A 23668-nucleotide genomic window follows, 5' to 3' on the forward strand; every position below is an offset into this window, starting at 1 on the left:
GACTTAGTGAGCTGGCGGCTCCTTATGCTCTCGCTGTACTTTGATGTCATGCACCGCTTCAAACTCACCTAAACTTCTTGACCCGGTTTGGCTACGTTTTCTCTGGTACTTCTGCTGTAATTATTACAACACTGCTTGTTTTTAATAAACAAAACTTGGAAGTGTTGAATATTTTACATTTATTTATATGATTTACATCATATGATGTAGAAGTATTACAATACTGATCTCTGCTGGTCAGTGGAATGAAACGGAAAGCTTTGTCTTGTCAATGTACCATTAATGTTTCTATGCATTTGTCATTGTAAACAATAATTGCAATTAATTTGGTATGGCACCAAAGGAAATGTTTATTTTAATAGCCACTGAATATTTGTAACATTACACTTGCTGATTATCCTCTTTATTTATCAAAAATATACACTTTTAAGAGAATAACTACATAATCATGAGGATTAACAGAAATACACATATTTTTCATCATGTCCAAAAGTGTGTGTCCTATTGAAGTTTTAGGGATTGTAAAGTGTTCTTGATAGAATTTGCATTATTTTCATAAAAGAAACCTGGATTATCATTAGTAAACCCTTGTAATGTATAATAACAATAATCTGGTTGACTGCACACCCTGGATCTTTTCACACAGTGTCAATGACGTCAGACAGTCTTTATGCTGAAGCCTTCTGCTTGTTGCGTTTGGCAAACCACTCGTCACTCTTATCTGCAGCCATGGCCTGTGAAAGAAACCAAACAGAAAACATGAATGTGGCTTGTAAGTGGATCACAGGATTTATTTTATACTCTAAATTACCTTATCCAGTAACTCATTTCCCTTAGGGTCCATTGCAGAAAGCTGCCTGAATGCCTCATCACCCACAAAGCAGATCTCATGACCATCCTACATCATGTAGAGATCTGAGTCAGCCAAGCATACTTTTGCAAACACTCAACATTCAGTCTCAATAACATTACACAATAAATTCTCACAGGATCTGCAAGAATGACGACTTCCACGGTGGCTTTTCCAGGTGTATCCAGACTCACAAGCGGCGTGAGGATTTTGTGCTTTTCTTTTTTCACTATGGCCTCAATGTCTGGTAACTGCCAAACAAAGACATTTCCTTAAAATTACAAGAAGTAAAATCTGATGTGGATGTTGGTTATGAGTAAATAATCTGACCTGATCCCGAGGGCAAGCGAATGCGATCCTTCCAAAAGCAGTTGCATGTTCCACATCGCCTCCAATGTCCTGTAACTCCAGCTTACACTACAAAAGCACAAGAGTTGATTTCAAGACACAGACACATTTTTAAATGTTTTAAGAAAAAAAAGTTTCTTGTGCTCAATAGGGCTGCATGTGTATGGTCAAAAATACAGTAAAAACAGTAATATTGTGAAATATTATTACAATTTAAAATAACTTTTTTATTTGAATATATTTTAAAATGTAATTTATTTCTGTGATGCAAAGCTGAATTTTCAGCATCATCTTAAGTGTCACATGATCCTTCAGAAATCATTCTAATATGCTGACTTACTGCTCATGAAACATCTTAGTATTATCAATGTTGAAAACATTATTTTTGTGGTTTTTCAGGATTCTTTGATGAATATAAAATAAAATAACATTATTCGAAATTAAAAATATTTGCTAACAGTATAAACTTTTTGATCCTTGTTGAATGAAAGTACTCATTTCTTTCATGAATTTGCTTTTGAACGGTAGTGCGTGTATGCATTCGTATAAATTAATTTCCTGCCATAAGGGCCTGATAGAAGTTTTATAAAAAAGAGGATAACCAAACTCAAGACTGTTCACGAGGTCTTGGTGAATGGCATGTCCTCATAATTTAATTACTGCCAAAAATACAATAAATTGATTATTTTCAGCTAAACCTGATTATCTGAAAATCCCATTAAGGCAATCTTTTTGTCCTCATTTTTCTCAATAACTTTCATTCCCAGCAGGGCAGACCAATAATGAATAGAACGCTGCAGATCAGAGACTGCCAGGGAGACCTTCTGGACAGGATCTATTACCAAGAAAAGAAACAATCAGTTAGGAGTCAGTATATAATGGCACAATTAACTACTACAGTTACTTCATATATCTGCTTCCACAATTCATGAAGGAAGTTTTCACATCCCTATTATAACACGCAAGTACCCACCACAGTTTGGCTGTTCCTTGTCTATAAGAAAGAAGCGGTATCCTCCCGGAGCTTCAGTCATGTAGATAGAGTCTCCAACTTTTGTGAGAGGCCAGTTTAACCTCTTCGCATTACTCACAGCCTGACTAGACTGGAGAGTGAGACCCTAATATTGAAGAGCACAGATAGAGGAAAGATCAGGATCCCATTTCACAGAAAATATACGGTGTGAACCTAAAGTCCGAAACTGCTAGTGAAAATGCTTTAATTTAATTCTGATACCAATTATTGACAATTTTATTATGTCAATTCAAGTTAAAAGCTGAATTGTAAATTATGATGATCATGTCATATTTTATCATGAATATATTCTCAAAATTAAAATGTATTTTTGTGATACAAAGCTGAATTTTCAGCATCATTACTCCAGTCTTCAGTTTCACATGATCCTTCTGAAATCATTCTAATATGCTGATTTTGTGCTCAAGAAACATTTATTATTATTATCAATGTTGAAAACAGCCATGTACACATTATTATTATTATTTTTTTTTTAGGATTCTTTGAATAGAAAGTTCAAAAGAACAGTATTTACCTGAAATAGAAAGCTTTTGTAACATACACTACTGTTCAAAAGTTTGGGGTCAGTAAAATATATATATATATATATTTGAAAGAAATGAATACTTAATACAAAAGTGACAGTAAAGGCATTTATAATGTTACAAAAGATTTATATTTCAGATAAATGCTGTTATTTTAAACTTTCTATTCATCAAAGAATCCTGAAAAAATGTGTACACAACTTTTGAACACACACAGCCAGACAGCCAGCCAGACAGACAGATAGTATTATTAATTTATTTGATTTTTTCTCTCAAAGGTCTCAGATATTTATATCCTACTGTATGTGTGGTTTGAATGTAAATGTATAAGGAGTTTACCAGGAAGTCATTGCCAAGGCGATATTCACCCACTCCATAGTTATAGGTCAACTCTGCCACAAAGTGGTCATCTTCTGGTCCAAAGCCTACCATGGTTTTACTCCATTTCCCATCATATGGACTGACAACACAAGAACAGATCTGTGTTTCGATTGTGCCATTCATTCAGGTTATACAAGTAGTTACAGGTTAAGTAGTAGTTAAGCTAGTAAGATACAAAAAATATATATATATATATATATAATATATATATGTATATATATATTATGACTAACCCATTGCAGGTTGCTTTGCAGCCCTCCTCAAATTCTTCATGACGCAGAATCTGTAGATTAAAGTCATTAGTTATTGTTTGTAAATCTGTAATTCGAGACTGAACACAGACGTGTCAAAACTGCATTTGGTAATAACATCATTAACTGTCTTATCACCATTATTAGGAGGCAAAGTCCGCAATGAATTTAGAATACAGAACTGGAATATTACAATAAGGTCAGTTGACAGCTAGCTCTTCTACCTTCATTCCTAAGACATCCCTGTAAAAAGTGGCTGTTCTGGTCCTGTCTCCTACTTTAAAAACAAAATGCAGTGCTCTTCTAAGTGCCATCACTCTTGAAAGTATCCCACTGTAAACGCGACGATCACAAACACTGTATCGATGCACACACCTTGCGATCGATTGCTCTGCTGTCAACATGCCACAGACTAAACCAAACTAATTTGTTTAATTTCTACGTGGATTTGTAATGCCATCATATATATGGGCACATTACGTAATTTTTTATATATATAATGCAAAAAAGCACCACAACATGTTAAATAGAATGTTTACAACATATTTATTGGTCAATTCTTATATCATTCTTTGGTACAGTCCATTCTAGTGATGTGAAAACTGAATCAATCACAAGAATCGGTTCATTTGAAGAGTTATGTTCAAAGAATCGGTTCAGATATTGCTGTTTACTGTGATTTAACTGTTGTGTATTGCAATTTCATCTGTCCATGTCAGTGTGTTGTAGCTCTGATTCAACTCAAACAGACATTGAATTGTATTACATTTTAATTGTTTCGTAAGTGTTTTGCTAAATCTGTCATAAAAAGTTAAATTTTATTTGATTTCTATTTGTTCATTAAGTATCTGTTCCCATCTCTCAAACCCTCAGTTTCCACCTGAATCCACTGATTCAGTCTGTCCCTCATTCAATGTCCAAATATTATGGATTGACATTTTATAAATTGAAATACATTACACCATGTCTAATTTGTTTTATTATGCACCATATAGTAAGTAATTATATCGATATTTTAGATGTAATCCTGTGTTTACTTGACATAACTAACTGACAGTTGTTGGGAGACCCGATTTCTTACGACACCGGTTTAGTGAACCAATTCATCCAACTCTTGGGAAAGAGCCGACTCAATAGAACGATTCGGTCACGAATCGGACATCGGTAGTTCATTCATTCCCAGTGACGCAGGTCGCGGTCAACAAACATGGCAGCGCTCATGTATAACGTGAGTCGTGGATGTGTTATTTTCGGGGAACATAGTTTATTATTTAGAGGGCATAACCAAATCTTGGTGAATTCGAGGCGATATGTCCGAGCCCTCCGACGGAGACCCGTGGCGGTCTTGTATCCCAATGGTGAACGAGAGACATTTATTAAGTCTAAGGAAACAGCTGATAAAATGAATCAAAAGATGTCCAAACTAAAAGGCAAAAACCTCTCTGACAGTGATAATAAATACCGCAAAGAGAGAGTCTCAGAGAGAGCTGGCAACAAGAAGTGGAGTGGCCATCACGTGTCTGAATGTGCAGAAGAGTCTCCTCACATTATGGACAGGCTTGGGGGGCTGCGCTACGAAAAGGCCCCTCCTGGAGATAACAGACTCGCGTGAGTACAAATATTACTGGAAAATGACTGTTACCAACATCATATCGTCTGCATTCTTGCAAAATACATCATTTGAGTGTTGAATGGCAAGATATCTGCCTATATACACATTTGCTGTATTTAAAAGAGGAGCACCAGATTGTGGAGCTCTGTTAAAGGCATAGTTCACCCAAAAATGAAAATACAAAAAGAAAAAAAGAATTCTATGAAAGTCATTGGGGCCCATCAACTGCTCAACCAACATTATTCAAATATCTTCCTTTGTGTTCAGAAGAAAAAACAACTTGAGGATGAGTAAATGATGGCAGAATTGTCATTTTTGGATGTCACTTTAAAGCTGCGCTGGGAAGAACATTGAAAAGATGTATCCTGTATTTGTGTGTAAAACAGAGCAGATGGACATAAATAGGTTTTTTTTTTTTTTAACAACCGTTTATTACCCAGAGGTTTTGACATTATGATCCATTGTCTATGTTCTTGTTCGTTGAAAAGTTTCGTCAAACTTTAAGTATCATGCCATTCACAGCTTCTTTTCTCCTCACGGGTGAATGACTTAAAATGATAAACATTAGTATAGATATTAGGTAAACGCATGAATTAGAAGATGGTGTTTGCACTACTTTATTTCAAAGAAAAAGTTGTCATAAAACAATTATGTCGTTGTCCCCTCAGGAAGGTGTCCAGTGTGGCCCGCTCCAGAAGTTTTCGGGAAAAGGAAGGTAAGGTGCTGCTGGAGGGCAGGCGTCTGATCTGTGACGCTCTGTCTGCTGGAGCGTCTCCTCAGACGCTCTTCTTCAGCACGGTGGAGAGACTGCAGGAGCTTCCTCTAGATAAACTACAGCAGGTCAAGCTCATCAAGGTCAAATATGAAGACATGAAGACCTGGTCTGACCTGGTCACTCCTCAGGGTGTTATAGGTCCGTTGCCGAATCTCTTATGAACCCAGTTTACTTCTAAATGTTTATAACACAACTCAAATCACACTGTTTCTGTCAAATCACAGCTATATTCTCAAAACCCGATGCCTCCCGTCTGGCATTTCCAAAAGACATACGTCACCAGTCTGTGCCTTTGTTCCTGATATGTGACAATGTTCGTGACGCTGGAAACCTAGGCACTATTTTACGCTGTGCAGCAGCTGCTGGTTGTGACCGTGTTCTCCTAACCAAAGGTATGTTATAGCTTTAAATGGAAAACGATTTTTGTTGAAAAGGGGATCTTATGACGCATAAAAATCTGCTGCTTATTTTTGCAATCCAGGTCAGTTTTGACCCGGTCAAATGTAAGCTTATGAAATAGAATAGCTTTTTACCATGTTATTACTACACTTACCAATTTTTTTTATAAACAAAAAGTAGAAGTTCTTTGATATAATGCTTGAAATATAGCAAAACGTGAATCAAGAAAAAACATTTTTAGCAATATTTATGATAATTCTTTACTTAAATATAATTTTATGAAATTTATAAGAACATATATTATGATAATGACCAATTATCTATTTAAATCAATGGATTAAATTAATGTGAGCTTATGACGGCTCAAAAACAATCTGAATGTATGAATATTTCCTAACAAACAACTTAAATATACTATAGATAGTTTTCTGAATAAACTTTCTAATTAATGATGGCTTACTTTTTCAAATTTGGACTATTTGGCTTTTGATGCTAAATAAATATAGTTTATTTAATATAGTTTATTTGTTATGTTACTTACATTTGTTGGATGTTTATAGTGTGTTTTTGCATGTAATATTATGTTTACCAACTAAATTCTGTCCAAACTCATAGATGTACAAAAAGGGCCGAAAAACTGCATTATATAATGTGTGGGTCACACTTGATATCCGGGTCAAAATTGACTCGAAACATAAAAAAAGTTATATTTATTTTCAAATAGTTAAAAAAATGAAATTATGTATTTTGGTAGTCTTCACACATTTTCAAAGTTTGGTGGTTCCCATACTAAAAACTAAGCTTTTTTTGTTTTTTTTAAATGTAAGAAATCTGAATGAAATGACCCAAATGTGTTAAACACTATGCACTGGCTGTTTCTTTGTATTTTTCCAGGTTGTGTTGATGCCTGGGAGCCCAAGGTTCTACGCGCAGCAATGGGAGCTCATTTCCGCCTTCCGGTTTTTCCTAATTTGGACTGGGATGACATTTCTGAGCACTTACCAAAGGACGTGATTGTCCATATAGCGGATAACTGTAGCATTTTTACAAAAGACCCTGCATCTGCTCCAGTTTCAGGACAAATACAAAATGTTACTTTGGATAAATCCAGTGAAAGTGACTCTGATGAAGATTCTGATGAACTTTCACTGGCGTGTGTGAAGCCTCAGGTGTACCATGAGAGTTGGGCTCAGAAGAGCACGGCTCTGGTGATTGGTGGAGAGACGTGTGAACTGAGTTTGGAGGCTCTTGGATTGGCCGAGGAAACGGAGGGTAGAAGGATCTTTGTTCCCATGGCTCCAGGAGTGGAGAGCCTGAACTCTGCTATGGCTGCTAGTATACTGCTGTTTGAAGGCAGACGGCAGCTTCTGAAGGTGTCTGACAAAACACGCAGAAGAGCAAGATCTAAAATGTTGTAATGATTGTTTTTCTTGTGATGTTTAAAACAAAGATATTTTGCCAGTAATGTCCAGTTCTATGTGCTGCACACTTTAAGTAGGCTATGTCAAACAATATCACCAATAAATATTTCAAACAGTAGCAGGCTAGTATTCTACATTGTCACATAACCTCATTGCATTCCATGTTTAATTAAGCTAGGTTATTTTGAAGAGAAAATATTAGAGGTTAGAATTCTTGCCAGTATTGATATTACAATCCTATACTATTTTGTCTAAATTAATTATAGACAAAACACTAAAATTAATTCGATCATTTTAAATATTACTAGTAAATTTAGGCATTACAACATTATAGTGTACAATAAGATGTTCAGTGTACAAAATGTGAAGATTACATTAGTAAATTATTATTATTAAATCAGTTCAATGATGGCAAATATAATGTAAGGGTATGTTTACACAACAATGATGTGCTAAAAACGGAAAAAGTGAAACTGACTAAAAAGGCTGTATTATTCATGCCAGGCCAGTAGTTGGCGATGTCACTTTGAGAAACAATACACGCCTATAGACTGAACATGTAATATGCATGACGTCACCATTTTCACAAATTCACGTTTTTGTAGTTTATATGGAGACGATAAAGGTATCGTTTTCTTGAATGCAATGTTAGTCACTTTGGATATGCGTCTGCTAAATGCATAAATACAAATATCCAGTATCAACCAATAATAATAGACCTTTATCAGGTTAGACGCCATTTTGAATTTAAAGGGGTGGTTGATTATGATTTCACTTTTCTAACTTTAGTTAGTGTGTAATGTTGCTGTTTGAGCATAAACAACATCTGCAAAGTTACGACACTCAAAGTTCAAAGCAAAGGAAGATATTTGCTTTTAAAGAAATTGCTTTTTAAGGACTAAAACAAACGGCTGGTAGGGACTACACGATATTCCTCCCGGGTTAGTGACATAACAAACCCTAAAATTTACATAAACCCCGCCCCCGGAACACGATTTATAGATTATCATGACAGAATATGCTAATCAATGACTAGAAGATAACTACACGTACATAAATTCATCAACTAACCATTCAGAAATGTCCTGTTGCATTCTACATGTTGTCACCTCTTCTCGAGTCTCTCCATCTTTCCGACTCTGGTTTGAACATAAAAGGTTAAAAGTTTTTGAAATTTTCAGTGGGAGGTAAAAGGACACAATCTGTTGAAGCTCCGCCCCCTGTGCTGGGAGCAGCAGCTCATTTGCATTTAAAGGGACAGGCACAAAATGGTGCGTTTTTGCTCACCCTCAAAAAGTGACAATTTTAACATGCTATATAAAAATATCTGTGGGGTATTTTGAGCTAAAACTTCACATACACACTCTGGGGACATCAGAGATTAATTTTACATCTTGTGAAAAGGGCATTATACCACCCCTTTAATTCAGATAAAAACGAGGCTGTGAGGGATTGACTTCGAGAATTTACAATGCCACACACCGAATAAAAGGTCCTAGATCACATCTTTCACAACTCAAAACTTTTAAAACTGTTTCATGTCTCACAGCCTCGTTTTCATTCCTGTCAAAAATTAAAATAAAGTGTAATGCCGTTACCCTGACTAAGGTCAATTACCATCAACAGTATAAAATCAAGCAATAGCTAATGTGATCAATGAACTAAAAGTAAAATTAACTTAATCACATAGATAGCTATGTACAGTAGTGATTCAAGGGAGTTTCATTTGACATGAAACCAAGTTATAAAAAGAACACAGATGTTTTAGACAGTGAGTTTTAATGCTATGACATCATTGAAAACAACCAAGGACAGACAGACAGACTGTGTGCTTTAATTGGCTACATTTCATAAGGAATCTTGCAGTTAGATGCTGTTTATTGTGCCTTCAAAAAACACAGACCACTTTAATACAGGGGACCTTCACAGAAAATCCACTTAAATGTCATGTTTGAGATGGCAACAGATCAGTCATTCATCAACATCAAATATCAACAAGGTGGGCGAAGTCCTTATAAGAATCAACTATAGACTTGCAAACTGCATTAAAAATAAACAGCGGCAGCTACACAAAGAATAGATAGTGCCTTCTATACAAGGATATTAACATCAGCTTGTTCATGTATGCATATTCATCAGCACCCATAAGAAGACAATCACAGCCGTACAGAACATATGGCCATGGATAATGTGCAGTGTCTGTGGAAAAATGATGATAATAATAATAATACACTTACCAAGCTATATTTATTCTAAGCTCTTGATTCTTGAAACAATATCCAAGGATAGAAGGAAATACTTGCTAAAAATCTTGATAAGAGCAAATCGGACTTGCAGCTGCAGGGTTCAGTCTAATCTCTAAATGTAACAGCAAAAAGACAATCAACGTAAAAATCTGCATTTTACCATCAGCGCTGTAGTAAATGCAAGGCACCACAGGAGGAGGCGGCCGCTTCATGATGGAGGGGCACGTATTAAAAGAAGAAAAATGTCAATACGAAGTACGATTCTGTTCGAACAGTCTGACAGGAAGAGAAGGGAGCGCACGCCTGGAGGTCAAGGGCCAGATGGAGGTTCGGGTAACGGCGCAGGGGAGTTTAGTGCAGTCCAGGACTTCAAATGGGCTCTGGTTTGAGCTTCTCAGCTAGAAAGTCACTAACAAACTGTTCTACCACAGCCGGCGTGATCTCCTCCACGTCTTTGACGTATTTGGCGCGAGCCGACATGTCCAGGATGGTGAGAAGAGGCGCGGCCTCAGGCAGGTTGGTGTAGTCCCGCAGGGAATCACTCATATCGTCCTGTCGGGAGATGAAAATTATGTGAATATCATTGTCTGTGAAAAGCGAAATAACTAAATTGAGCCTGCAACTACAAAGAGTGAAGAAATGAACTGAGTATATGAGAAACAACCACCAAGGAGACACAGGGAGTCATGAAAACTGCATTGAGGCCAGTATAAAGCGCTCGCTCTCTCTCTCAAAACCAGCATGACGGCACAGACGGGGGAGTTTCGCTGAGCAGAGCTGAAGCTCCTCACTCCCCATGGAGAGGAGGTCTCTGCTATAGCAGGAGGGGGGACAAAAACATCGCATCACCCACCTCGTTGTTTCTGAGGCACTAAAACCCCAGGAAACTTCAGAGAGATGAATCACACAGTGTGTGTGGAAAACATTCCCATTATTCCCATTGGGGGTTCCCAAATGTGTGTTTGTGGAGTAACAAAGGCAAAGCCAGAGTGATTTTATTTTCTGAATGTCTTTCTTCAAGATGTGGTTTGACCTTAATACCAAATGCGGCTCACCAAAATATCTGAAAAACAAACAAACATAAACATCTATATGGATGGCTAATGAATTAAAGAGAAAAATTTTATGTGAAAAATTGGACTATGGTTTTGGCAAGAATGTGCCAAACATTATAACTACTATATATATAACTACTATATATAACTATAACTACTATATAAATAACTTAGATTTCTATAATCTAAATGTAAGAATAACTTTTATATCGCTACATTTACTAGAGTGAAGCGACAAAGATTTACTTGCATTTCAACATGATTTTTCTATTAAAAAAATTATGAATGGATTATTGAGTATTAAATATTAGACCAGGCAGGAACATTTATTTATGCAATATCATTAACTACATGAAATTGCATTTTTTGCTCAGTTTGGGCCTCTGAATAAAACTGAGGTTTTTCCTTCCTCATCAAATATAACAACAACAAAAAACAGACTTTTTTAGATTTTCTTTTATATTTTGCCTAAGGGTTCAATAAACCGTTCCATTTTAAAAAAACAATTATTTTCTCATGTCAAGCTTTACAGGGTTAAAAGTGCCACCAAACAACGCAATAGGCCATCTAGTCTAACACAAATTGATTATACTTATCCTTCTAAAGGTCTTTCAAATGAGCGTGGAAAAGAACTGCATAGTAATTTCATATGGAAGACATTATTATAATGCAATATATGAGTAGCTTTTTTTGACCACGAGAGGGCAGTACAACAGTTTCGATGAGATCTCGACTCGTTTATTCCATCTCTAACTGGCTCGCAGTGAAACTATGAGCTATTCCACAGCAGTGCATGGATTAAACCGCATAATCAGATCTTGGGCCTGTAAAAAAAAACTCGCTGTGCTGTTTTTGCTACCTAAAAAGGACAACAGAAAGTTTGTGACCTCGACTTCAAACAAAACTACTAAGAGATGGAATGGCTGTATTGTTACAGTAGTCTAACATTATAATTACTACCTAAAAAAACTACAAAAACACATGCAATATAAAGGGCGGTGAATCACTAATACAATTGCAGATTGTCCATTTCCTTTTTTATAAAACAGGAAAAGTGGATCACATGGGGTCACTGGTGCTTTTACCCATAATCATTTCCTTTTCCACGTTCCAGGTGCATTCCAGTCTGATCTGAGCTCACAACACACTGCAATAGATTAAACTGATGAACCAGGAGAGACAATGACTGTCAAAATTTGACATATAACAACGCGTAAAGCTTGTTTCTGGGATTTGCGCTCAATGGCCCCTTGTAAAATTGTGAACCGATAAAGATCAGCGAAAGCCGTCCATCAACAGAAGCAAATACAGTGAGAAATGGACTCTTGTCAGTGTAACCCTTCCAGGTTTTTAGATATGAAAAGATTACATCTTTCAGGCTGTCTACCTCAATGGAAAGCCATGCATCTTCTTTTGTGAGCAGCTAACCTTGTGTAAACTGTTCTTCAACCCTTTCACACACACACACACACACACACACACACACACACAAAGTCCCTCTCCGCCTCCAGCGCTGAGCTCTCCGTGTGCGGAGACAAAGGGTCAGCCTGTGGCTGGCTCCAGCTGCTAGCGTGATAAGGGACGGTGTGTTTACCAAATTGCACCGGCCCTGCAACATGAAGTTTATTCTGCCTATTGTGGGCCTGTAGCATTCCATAAGCATTAGCTATCTGCTCATGCAAGCAGAGATAAGGCTGTCTGATTGGCCAGCACACTATGAAGGGCCTGTGCTGATTGGTTATCTGAGAGAGCTCTGATCTAAACCCAAAGAGTGTTCTAGCTGTGCGCTGCACCAGACATTAGGTTCAAATAATCACACATTGGAAATGAATAAAAGCCATCGGTGCAAGAATGCGTCTCCTGCTGCCAGGCTTTGATCGACTATTTCGTCACTGATTAAAGGAATATACTCTATGTGTATATAGTTAGATACACATTAAGCTCTAGTAACAGCATTTGAGGTATGCTATTGATTAGCACTGATTTATAAAGACAAATTGCCTCTAATGCTCACCAAGGCTGCATTTACTTGATCAAAAATACAGTAAAAACAGTAATATTGTGGTATTTTAAAATCTATTTTTTCCTGTGATGCAAAGCTGAATTTTCAGCATCATTACTCCAGTCTTCAGTCACGTGATCCTTCAAAAATCATTCTGATTTGCTGCTCAAGAAACATTTCTTATTATTATCAGTGTTGAAAACAGTTGTGCTGCTAAATATTTTTGTGGAATTTGTTAGGATTTTTTGATGAATAGAAAGTTCAAAAAGTACAGCATTTATCCGAAATGGAAATCTTTGTGACGTTATAAGTCTACTGCCACTTTTGGTCAATTTACTGCATCCTTGCAAAATAAATAAAAAAAAAACATAAAAAAAAAACGTACTGACCCCAAACTCTTGAACGCAAGTGCACACACACACACACACACACGATCTGGGCCTTGACAGGCTACATGAGTTTCTCACACTGCATTTCATTTCCTTTATTTCTTCACTCACACTATCTGCTTTGATTTGACAGCACTGGCCTGTAAACATGAAGTTAATACTTGATACTGATTTGCAGTTGATTTATGGACTGTGTTAGAAGTGAAACAATGTGTTGAGTTATGCAATGAATTAATAAATGGGCTTGTTGAAAATGTGCTCCACATAACAGCCATATATTCTGTCCTCAATACAGGTTAAATTATCAACATAAGTGACTTGCTGTCAATTACCACAAAAAATTATTTTGGCCCCCATTTGAAAGAACAAACAGCATTTACAGTAATTTACTTAAAATGACAGTCTATGGGGCAAGTCATTTTGCCAGGATAATCATTAAAATACACAAAAGTATCGCCACAAGACTTTAAGGTGTTAACATGAGACAACAAAAGATTTAAAAAAAAAAAAACGCAAATTGCGCAGTATCATAACTTGTATGTATTATCAATTAAAAAAAACAAAAACAAAAACAACACAAAGCAAAACAAAAACACAAAACAAAACACAGTCAGACAAAACTCAACACAATAAAGCAAAAACAAACAAACAAACAAACATCCAAACAAAAATAAATAAATAAAACAAATAACAAAAACAACACAACAGAGCAAAACAAAACACGGTAAAGCAAAAAAAAAAAAAAAAAAGGAAGCAAAGCCAAAAAAAGAAACAAAAATAGCATAGAAAGGAAGTACACAAAGCAAGTCACTTTGAGGGATTATAATGTCAGATGTTGGTAGATGTGTAACGTAGGGCTCGGTTAGACGTGCACAGCTACAGAAACATTGTGCGGTGAATGCCTGAAACTCAAACCATGGCAAAGCGAAATGCCATCCTGAAGATCTGCCATTTCTGGGCGTGCCTCACACAAAGAAAGACTGAACGGTGGCAGGAAAGTTAAAGTGAGAAGGGGAAAAGAAAAGAAAGGCGGCTAATCGTCTATTAATTAACACTGCCGTCACATGACTTCCTCAAAGGTCACAAAGAGAAAACAGGAGATAAGAGTTATGAAAATGTTGGCTTTCCTCCCTGGCATGCAGGCTTGAAAGACGAAGAGGTGATCAGGGAGATGAAAAAAAGCGAGGGAGGGAGGGAGAGGGAGAGGGAGAGGGAGAGAGAGAGAGAGAGAGAGAGAGAGAGAGAGAGAGAGAGAGAGAGAGAGGGCACAGCTGTTTTGGCACCCTCTGGGTTTGAGGCTTGCGCTACATGTGCTTGCCATTCAACTGCAGCTCCTTTTATTTACTGCATGTACATGTTGGTGATTGCAGGCCGCCCCCCCGAAGGATTGTTTTACACAAATATACAGAAACAGATGGCACATCACACTTGTGTGTAAAAGCAAGCAAACATTCAGATTGTTGTGGCAGAGAATAAAAAAAGGATTCTCACTCAACAAACCTCATGAACTCATATGATGCTTTGTGTGATAAACAGACCAAAATTTAAATCATTATTCAACAATAATCTTCTCCTCCAGTGAGCTGTGGATCGAGTCACTGAACTGAACTCGAGAACTGAATCAGTTTGATTCATGAATGAATCCTTCAAATATCAGTGTTTTTTTTTTTTTTTTTTTTATCACCTAAGCTACTGTATGGCCTCAGATGACTGAATACTACTTCTATAGTATACTTTTATTTAGTATTCCATGACACTAATATGTTAATTTATTTATTTAGTCATTTTAGAGCTTGACAGCACAATTCACTTTCATTATACTGCCAAAACTGGCAAACACATTCTACAAAATATTTTCTTTGCAGCAGAAAGAAAGTCTTACAGGTTTGAAATGAAATTGAAATTTTGAAATTACACACATATAATCGACAAACGTACCTCTCCAGCTACAAAAAAGAGCAGAGGCGTCTCCTCCTCCTTGGCTTTGTACTTGGCCATGATCTTCTCTGCGATTGGCTGGATGAGCTCCTTGGCCGGCTCCAGCTCTCCCTCTTCCTCAGCGTCTGAGAGGGATGAGAGAGAAAGATGAATGAGCATAGTAGTTGGAAAAGGGAGGTGAAGAGTCAGCAATGATCTCAATAGAGAGAAGAGAAGAATCAGCTGACCTACGAACAGCACGAGACAGGGCCCTTCATGCAGCTGTACGGCGTTGGATTCGCTGAGCTCCAGCACGGGTCGCGGGTGCCACGGGAAGAACCGACAGTCGGGGTCATTGAGAACCTCCACTCGCCCCTGTCGCGTGATCATGTGACCCTCTGTGTCCAGAAAAATCAGTGTGGGGATACCTGGAGAAAGAAAAAAAAACAGTATATAAATGCATATACTGTAAATAACACTTATTCACATAATTTGGTGTAAACTGGTGTAAAAATCACCTTTTTCTTTTTACATTGCTTTATAATAAACATCAAACACGCAAAAATAGCATTTTGTGTTCAGAGATGACCAAAAAATTACTTGATGCTGGAAACTCTTGAGGATTCAAGCATACAGGGTTAATCAAATAAGATTTTTAAGATTCTAAGATTTGCATAAATTAATTTAGCAATAAAGGATGCATTAAATTGACCAACATTTAAAAGACATTTATACGGTTACAAAGGATTTCTATATTAAATGTTTAAAACTTTCCTAAAAAAGAAAAGTGCATCACGGTTTCCACAAAACATTAAGCAGCAACTGTTTTCAACATTAACAATAATAAGAAATATTTCTTGAGCACAAATCAGCATATTAAAATGATTTCTGAAGGGTCATGTGACACTGAAGACTGGAGTAATGATGCTGAAAATGTAACTTTGCCATAGATTATTTTAAATATATTAAAATATAAAACAGTGGTTTTAAATTGTAATATTTTACAGTTATTTTGATCAAATAAATGCAGCCTTGGTGAGAATAAGAGACAAAACATTTAAAAAAATTAACCATGAACTATTTGTTCATGTAAGTCCATAATATATGATGTTAACATATACTACTTGTGTAAGAATTAACATGAACTACAATTAAGATTAAAATGAATAGATCTATAAAAATATTGTTTGTTAACTTTTGCGTTAAACTTATTTTAAAGTATTAGCAATGTCACTGTGTTTGTTTTAATGCTTTTACATTTTTTTAATGTTTTTTTCATAATTTTTGTGCTTTTGTCGACAAAACGATAAAAATTAATGAATGTGACAAAATGTTAACAAAATTAAAGGACAATTCATCAATAATTTTATTACTTTGTATTGTTGACTTTAATGGTTAGTGTGTGAGATGGTAAGTGGAGCAGTGGCTTTAGGCCACACAACGGTCCTCCACACCCTAAGCAAAGCATTTTTCCACAAAGACACAGTCAGACGGCCTTTGGTCACACTGATCTCTCTGTACGGCCGGACTCTCTCAAGCCCTCTTTGAGATAGAAATCTGCCTGCAGTATTAGTGGCCTTATCAGACTCGCACACCGACTTCAGGCTGGAGGTGGAGGGATGGGGGGAGTCAGTATCAACTCATCCAAGATGAATTCCACACATTCCAGACCGGATAGGCCAGAAGCCAGTTCTTTCTCTCTCAATTCATCTCGATGCATTTTTGGGGGCAGAAAACAATCAGAATTTATTTTTTCATCCCAAGTTTTTCACATTCGGACATGTCGGACGTGTTTGCGGCAGAGAGATTTACATAAAAAAAAAAAAAAAAAAAAAAAGTAGAGTATGGACGTACGCAGGGCAAGAAGTTTTGAAAAATGTATCAGTGTTTTTTTGGCCATACAATGAAAGTCAATGGGGTCCAAGTGTTGTTTTGACCCCAACAGTTAAAACATTCTTTAAAATATCTTCTTTTGTGTTCTTCAGAAGAAATAAAATCATGTAGGTTTGTAACGACATGAGGGTGAATAAATCATGACAGATTGATTATTTTTGGTCAAACTATCCCTTTAAAAACCATGTTTTCAGAATTGTTACACAGAGTGAGATCTAGAGAGAGCGAGTTAAAGAGAGAGGGAGCGGTGGGGAACAGTAATAGTAAAGTAAACTTGATTATACGCCCACATTCCTGAGGTCCTACAGCTCAGTTTGCAGTTCCTGGCAGGGTCAGCTGTATCCAGCGACGGCCAACGTGACATCCAACCACATGCTGTTATATCGAACAAACGCACTTCCACCTGAGCCAGAGTTAAAGTCCACAGACGTACCTTGGATTCCATAGAGTCTGTTGAGTCGTGACCGTCTGGCCTCGTCTGTGTACGGCACTGCCAACCACGGCATCTCGCTGAAGTACTGCGTAAACGACTCCTCCGACCTACATCACAAGACACATATTTATCGCACGGAGTGTCCTCCACATCTAAAATAATCAAATAATTATTGGAAATAAACAGCATATATGGCTGATATTACGTGCGAAAGATAGGAAAGCACCATATATCTGTGCCATATGAATTATCGGCTGATATTAGTTATTTTTAATTTATTGCTATCAGTTGATATTGTACAGTATATAACTGTATATAGGCCAATATTGGATAATTGCACACAATTTCCCCATTTTTACATTTAGATTATCTTTGCCATCATGTAAAGCACACTTAAAGTTAATATTTAATGCTTAATTAATCATTTAATTACACTGTTAAATGTAATCTTTAACAAATGTCAAAATGAATATCCCTTTTTTTATACTGTACATAATGTTGTGAAGCCTAAATTTACTTGAAGCATTGAAAATGATTGTTTTTAGAGTTTTACTTTTTATTTATTAAGACAAAATAGTATAGGATTTTAATATTGGCCATTTATCGGTTATCGGTGTTAGATGAACAATTATCGGCCAGAATTTAAACTAACGGTGCATCCCTTGTGCAAGCGTATATTTAAAAAAAGCGTTTATGTAAAAAGTCCAAAAGTCTAAGATCACATTGAAAAACAGAGATTTTTTACATTTTTAAGCCTGGAAATTTAGAAATTTAGGATTTTGAAAAATAACAATAATAATAGTATGACATTAAATGAATCCACTGAAATTATTATGCTACTAATATAATTTGTAATGAAAAAAATAAAATAAAAAGCATGTTTCTTACCTATCAGCACTGACAAATACAATCTCAAATTTATGCCCTGATTCTTTCACTTTCCGGTATGTTTCCACCAACACTCGGGTTAGACTGCGACAAGGGGGACACTACAAGAGAAAACACATACAAACACACACACAAACACATAAGTTATGACAAGATCTCCTAAAGGGTTTCTGATAATAAACAGCACTTAGTGGCCTAGTGAGCGCACAGAGCACTTAGAATTACTCTCCCTGCAGTTCAGCACTCCTGAACGGAAAAAACAAAAAACAAATGTGAATAAGGCCTAGAAGAGCTTTTAAACTCATCCTCTCGTTTATAGCTTGGAGGTATGTTGTGCAGAATGTTTTTCTCTTTTCACAAGAGTGCTACATACAGCCTGACATGCCTCACTCAGCTCTCTTCAAGAGCTCTCCAGACCTTTGACTACCAGCAGGCCCACACTGAACGAAAGCTCAGCAGATTCACACAGAACTCAAAACGCCTGTCATTCACAACGGTTTAAACGTCCTCCGGTCCTTCTGCCTTTCCTTATCAAATATTTAGGCAGATCTGATTAATGCTTCCAGATACCAGTATATGTGTAGTACTCATTTACCAAATTTAAATACATTCCACAGATTTCTCTTATAATAATAAAATATCAGTGCAGAAAATGCGATGGTCTGCAGATTTAGTCTAGGCTCAATTATCAGCATGAATTAGACAGGAAGAGACTTTTTTGGTAACATTATAAATGTCACTTTTGATCATTGCATTGATGCATCCTTCATCCTTGCTGAATAAAAGTATTAAAAAATATCTTACAAACCTATACTTTTGTACATTTAACAGATTCCCACTAAATAGTTTTATGTAAACCTATCATATAATATAAAACAGCAATCATTTGTAATGATGATTAAATCTAATGTAATTTAATAGTAAAAGTAACTGTGATGGAATGTAAAATAACTGCAAGTTGATCATCTGGTAATAGAATTTACCAGCAACACACACAACACCACAACCTGAAATATATGATGAATTTATAATGTTTTATAAGTTTACAACTGAAAATGTTGACCTTTCCAAGATGGTGGTGCTGTTGACATATCAATTAGCTGAATGTTGCATTAAGGTATTCATATTCCTGAGCCGACCAATCAGACTTGATCAACACTTTCAGTCTGTAGAAAACTAAAACTAAACACTAAAAGTCATTCCCACTAAAATAAAGAGTTTTACTTTATTTTGATAGTCCCCTTAAGACTTATAGTTGACTATAATTAATGCTGCACCTACATGTCAATTAACACTAATTAATATTAGTTGAGTAAAGACTGTTAGGTTAGCATTAGGTGTTTGGATTCGGGTTAATAGAATAAGTTGACGTAGTTGCAAAGTTACTTATAGTCAGTAGAATGTCTGTTGGGGCAGCATCAAAATAAAGTTTTAGCGGATATTAAGCAGACAGTCTACTAATACTCTGATGAGAGTACCAAATGGTTGATTTGACACATCAAATTTACAGTATGTTATGTTGGAGCTCCAGCATGTGTGTGAAATGACTGCTTTGAATTTTATTCTTTAATATTATTAATATTTATTAGATTATTATTATTGAAAAATAAGAGGACCCTGACTGATATTCAGCTGTAAAAATACCAGTAAAATATTCTCCTTTCTTCATTCCTATTTGTCTCTGTGTGTTTCTTTACAGAGTCACAAAGCTACACACTCTTCCTCTGTTTCCTTGAGGTCATCTGAGGTCGTTTTTTAAATGGAGAAAAAAAGTGGCATTAGTTTATCGACGGCAACAGTATATCCAGGCACACTTAGTCTTATAAAAGTCACTTTAATTGAGGTTCCTTTACGCTGGTTAGGAACGAGGAATGTGGTGTTGGAATAATAATAAACTGAAATATATAGCCTGGTTTTGTGGCTCATCTTCACAATTTGTCTGGGTTTGGAAAAGAGGGGGACTGGAAAAACAAACTCCCGTTACTGTGGCGGCTGCCCTGTGGACTGGCACTAGCAGTGCCCGTGTTTGCCGAAGCGACGAGAAACACTGTCAGTCAGGAAACCGTTCCCCTGTGAACGTGAGTGTATGGAGTGACTTTTACAGTGGGACGTAACAGGGTGTCTGTGGAAAAGGTTTCATATGATGGGAAACCAAAGGGGAACAGTAACACAACTCAGCTTTGATATACGATTCATGAAAAAATTACTCTTATGACCTGGTTCTTTTAAAAGAACTGGTTCTTGCACATGAGTTATTGGTGGTTTGAATCAAACTGGCGAATCGTTCGAAACCATTGCTGATTCCCTCACTGAACCGCCAGTCATTTTTTGGTTATGCTCGATTCTGTGTTACTGTGGTTTCTATTAATTTCTAACCAGTTGTTATTTTAGTATCATTGAGATTATTATAGTTTTTATTCATATTTTTCATAAGGTTAAAAAAAATATATATTTTATTATATAAAATTATATAAAAATGCGATTAATCGCATCCAAAATAAAAGTTTGTTTTTACATAATATATGTGTGTGTATGGTGTATAATTATTTTCTATATATAAATACACACACATGCATGTATATATTAAGAAATATTTGCATGTATATACTGTGTATATATATTTATATTATATATAATTTATATTATATATAAATATTTTATATATAAATAACAAATTTTTCTTAAATATATACATGCATGTGTGTGTATTTATATATAGAAAATAATTATACTCCATACACACACATATATTATGTAAAAACAAACTTTTATTTTGGATGCGATTAATCGCGATTAATCGTTTGACAGCCCTAATATATATATATATATATATATATATATATATATATATATATATATATATATATAATTTTTTTTTTTTTTTTTTTTTTTTTTTACGTGTCTATGTTTTTTATACATTTTTATGAGTTTTAGTTATGTTGGTACATCAAGTTCAACTAAATTACCATGAGAAATAAAATTAGACTGCAATTTTGTCTCCAAAGTACAGCTAGGTTACAAAAAATCATTTAGCATACGAGATCCAAATGTAGAGTTGAATCAACTGCAATTTTGTCTCAAAGTATGGCTAGGTTAGCAACACAAAGCACTCACCCAGTGTGCGGAGAAGTAAACCCCCACGTAGGACCCCTCCAGGGCACTGCTGTCTGCCGTCTGTCGGTTGTTCCAGAGCAAGGGCCCGGACACCACCTCCGCAAAGGGCTTCGGCCCCCAGGGGAACTCCAGGCCTGCAGGACGGGTGGGAGCGGGGAAGAGCAGGACTCTGATTACTGTCACACAATCCTCCTTTCACTGCCAGCACAGCACATGCATATGTCATTCATATATTTATAATACACAGGAGCCTCTCCTCTGGATCCTGATAGCACATGGAAATCAAATGCTGCTACTGATGCGAATGGGAGCAGAAGCAAATATCAGGTCTTATTGTGAGATGGAAGTCCATCCATTTCTCCAAATATTACATAACTATTTAAAAGTGTTGTTTATTTAGTATACCTCAACTAAAAATGAAGAATTAAAGGGGTTCTTCACTGGTGGCAAAATGAGCTTTCAATAAAACTTGGCTGCCTATAGAGTAGAAAGGTGAAAATGTTGAAATCTGTGCTACTTGACTAGAGAAAACCAAATTGCCAAATAGGTTGAAAAACTTCAACACCCATAATGCACTGGGCACCAAGGCCACTCCCAACAGTCTGCTATGGATATGCTTACCAAAGTCAAATACAGTCTTGCTTTAGTAGGAAATACTTCTTAGCAAACATTTAGTCATAGTGGTGTTGACTTGTTCCAGGGACGGTGCAAGAATTCAAAGAGTAAACATTTAGCGGGAGTGAATTACCTTCAGTTATCAGTAAAGGATCCAGCATGTTGTAAACAGTGAGTAAAGGCTGCAAAGAATCGTAAATACAGAGACAACGCCGCAATGGAACATCTGAAAAACCTCTGTTTTTGTAGTCAACATTTCAAACAGGATGACAAGACAACAAGCATTTAGGTCAAACGGAGGTGGAACTGTCGTTCTATCAGTTCCACACCCTCCAAAGCAAAACACCATTGCGTACGGGTAAGAAAGCTGTTGCCATAGAAATCCACTTTTACCATAATGAAGAGTAGACACAGTATGATATGATTTTCAGTGATATCCTACTCTTACAATAACTGCCCTCTGTCGTCTCTGTCCGTGGGCAGGGATACAAAAATGCAGAAGTATAATCTGTAGTTCTCATGAAAGCCCTGGAGCTGTCAAAAGTGAACAAAAAGTCCTTCGATTCATGAATGAATCATTCTTAAATGGCAAACAAAACCGATCTGTTTTGTAAAAAGAACCGGAATGATCAGAATTCATATCAGAATGATCAAAATCAGTGAATTAATCCATTACTGATCTGGTTCTCAAGTTCAACTCACTGAACCAGTGATTCAGTTGCAGTGGTTCTCAAGTTCAGGACAGTTCACCGGCAGGAATGTTTATCAGTGAATTATGACTTAAATGTTGGTCTATTAGTTCTACAAATCTATCCTATGGAATATAGCTTGGTACATAGCGCTATGTATGGAGCATTTTTATGATGGTCTTTAATGTTTTTGTGCTATTTTTGGAGCTTAACAAACATGGCCACTATAATACACCCTAAGCTTTGGAACAAACAGTGAAAGATCAAAAGCGAAGTGTCTTTATTATTTGCATTATTGGCCAGAAAGAACAAAAGCACAGGGCTGTCACTGGGGTTTCGAACCTGCTCCTGTACTGGCTACTGTGCACATGTTCACGTTCATACACACACACACACACACACACACACTATACAAACGCTTTCAATCAAAAGCTCTAGGCTAAGTCATCAATCCTGTGCACCAGTGTTTCAGAATGGCAATGACTGTGCTTTATGAATCAACAAGTTTTTTCACTCTTACTGCTGGTAACTGTTGGAGCTGAGGCTCATTAAGCTGAGGAGGTGAATCTGTCATGTTGATCACCTGACAAATTCCACCTCATGAATGTTTTTATGAAAATGCAGTGGCTCCCTGCCTTTCCAGACAAATAAATGCCTTCTTTTCACCTGCAGAGAGGAGTTGCAGATGACACCACTCAAGTGAGCCGAGAGCTATCAAATGCACAGAGCTCTTCAAATACCGTTACAGACAGATGAAGGGAAGCGAAGGCCAGCCATGTACCGTGGTGCCAAGCCATGTATGCACTGTGAGTTCCTGAGCATGTGAAAGTCAA

General features: G+C 36.5%; 3 protein-coding genes across 3 annotated transcripts in view; 1 reads left to right on the forward strand and 2 right to left on the reverse strand.

The window, feature by feature from the left end:
* Window positions 1–143: 143 nt before the first annotated feature.
* Window positions 144–3966, reverse strand: glod4 (glyoxalase domain containing 4). The gene is made up of 9 exons (XM_079885537.1): window positions 3612–3966; window positions 3370–3419; window positions 3095–3215; window positions 2172–2316; window positions 1897–2033; window positions 1181–1267; window positions 988–1101; window positions 812–898; window positions 144–734 (listed from the first exon to the last, which is right to left on the reverse strand). The coding sequence occupies exons 1-9, from the start codon at window positions 3789–3791 to the stop codon at window positions 669–671; spliced, it is 987 nt and encodes a 328-aa protein (XP_079741663.1). The 5' UTR covers window positions 3792–3966; the 3' UTR covers window positions 144–668.
* A 594-nt stretch (window positions 3967–4560) lies between these two features.
* mrm3a (mitochondrial rRNA methyltransferase 3a) lies at window positions 4561–8007 on the forward strand. Its single transcript, XM_079885213.1, has 4 exons — window positions 4561–4995; window positions 5668–5912; window positions 5999–6166; window positions 7068–8007. The coding sequence occupies exons 1-4, from the start codon at window positions 4595–4597 to the stop codon at window positions 7589–7591; spliced, it is 1338 nt and encodes a 445-aa protein (XP_079741339.1). The 5' UTR covers window positions 4561–4594; the 3' UTR covers window positions 7592–8007.
* A 1537-nt stretch (window positions 8008–9544) lies between these two features.
* nxn (nucleoredoxin) overlaps window positions 9545–23668 on the reverse strand; it is an 81487-nt gene continuing 67363 nt past the window's right edge. Inside the window, exons 4-9 of the mRNA XM_079885214.1 lie at window positions 21532–21665; window positions 18418–18518; window positions 17530–17636; window positions 15452–15631; window positions 15225–15349; window positions 9545–10392 (exon numbers count right to left, since the gene is read on the reverse strand). Of these exons, the coding sequence (XP_079741340.1) occupies window positions 10210–10392; window positions 15225–15349; window positions 15452–15631; window positions 17530–17636; window positions 18418–18518; window positions 21532–21665 (830 nt within the window). The 3' untranslated portion in view covers window positions 9545–10209. The remainder of the gene's footprint in view (window positions 10393–15224; window positions 15350–15451; window positions 15632–17529; window positions 17637–18417; window positions 18519–21531; window positions 21666–23668) is intronic.

The sequence above is a fragment of the Squalius cephalus genome, assembly GCF_949319135.1.
Source record: "Squalius cephalus genome assembly, chromosome: 11".
In the NCBI taxonomy this organism is placed as follows: domain Eukaryota; kingdom Metazoa; phylum Chordata; class Actinopteri; order Cypriniformes; family Leuciscidae; genus Squalius; species Squalius cephalus.

Excerpts from the sequence above, each read along its gene's own strand:
- mrm3a (XM_079885213.1), top strand. The coding sequence starts at position 4,595 with ATGGCAGCGCTCATGTATAACGTGAGTCGTGGATGTGTTATTTTCGGG. Across the intron at positions 5,913-5,998 it reads CACTCCTCAGGGTGTTATAG|CTATATTCTCAAAACCCGAT; the intron begins GTCCGTTGCCGA and ends GTCAAATCACAG. Across the intron at positions 6,167-7,067 it reads CCGTGTTCTCCTAACCAAAG|GTTGTGTTGATGCCTGGGAG; the intron begins GTATGTTATAGC and ends GTATTTTTCCAG.
- glod4 (XM_079885537.1), bottom strand. The coding sequence starts at position 3,791 with ATGTTGACAGCAGAGCAATCGATCGCAAGGTGTGTGCATCGATACAGT. Across the intron at positions 3,420-3,611 it reads GGGATGTCTTAGGAATGAAG|ATTCTGCGTCATGAAGAATT; the intron begins GTAGAAGAGCTA and ends TTTAATCTACAG. Across the intron at positions 3,216-3,369 it reads TGCAAAGCAACCTGCAATGG|TCCATATGATGGGAAATGGA; the intron begins GTTAGTCATAAT and ends TTGTGTTGTCAG.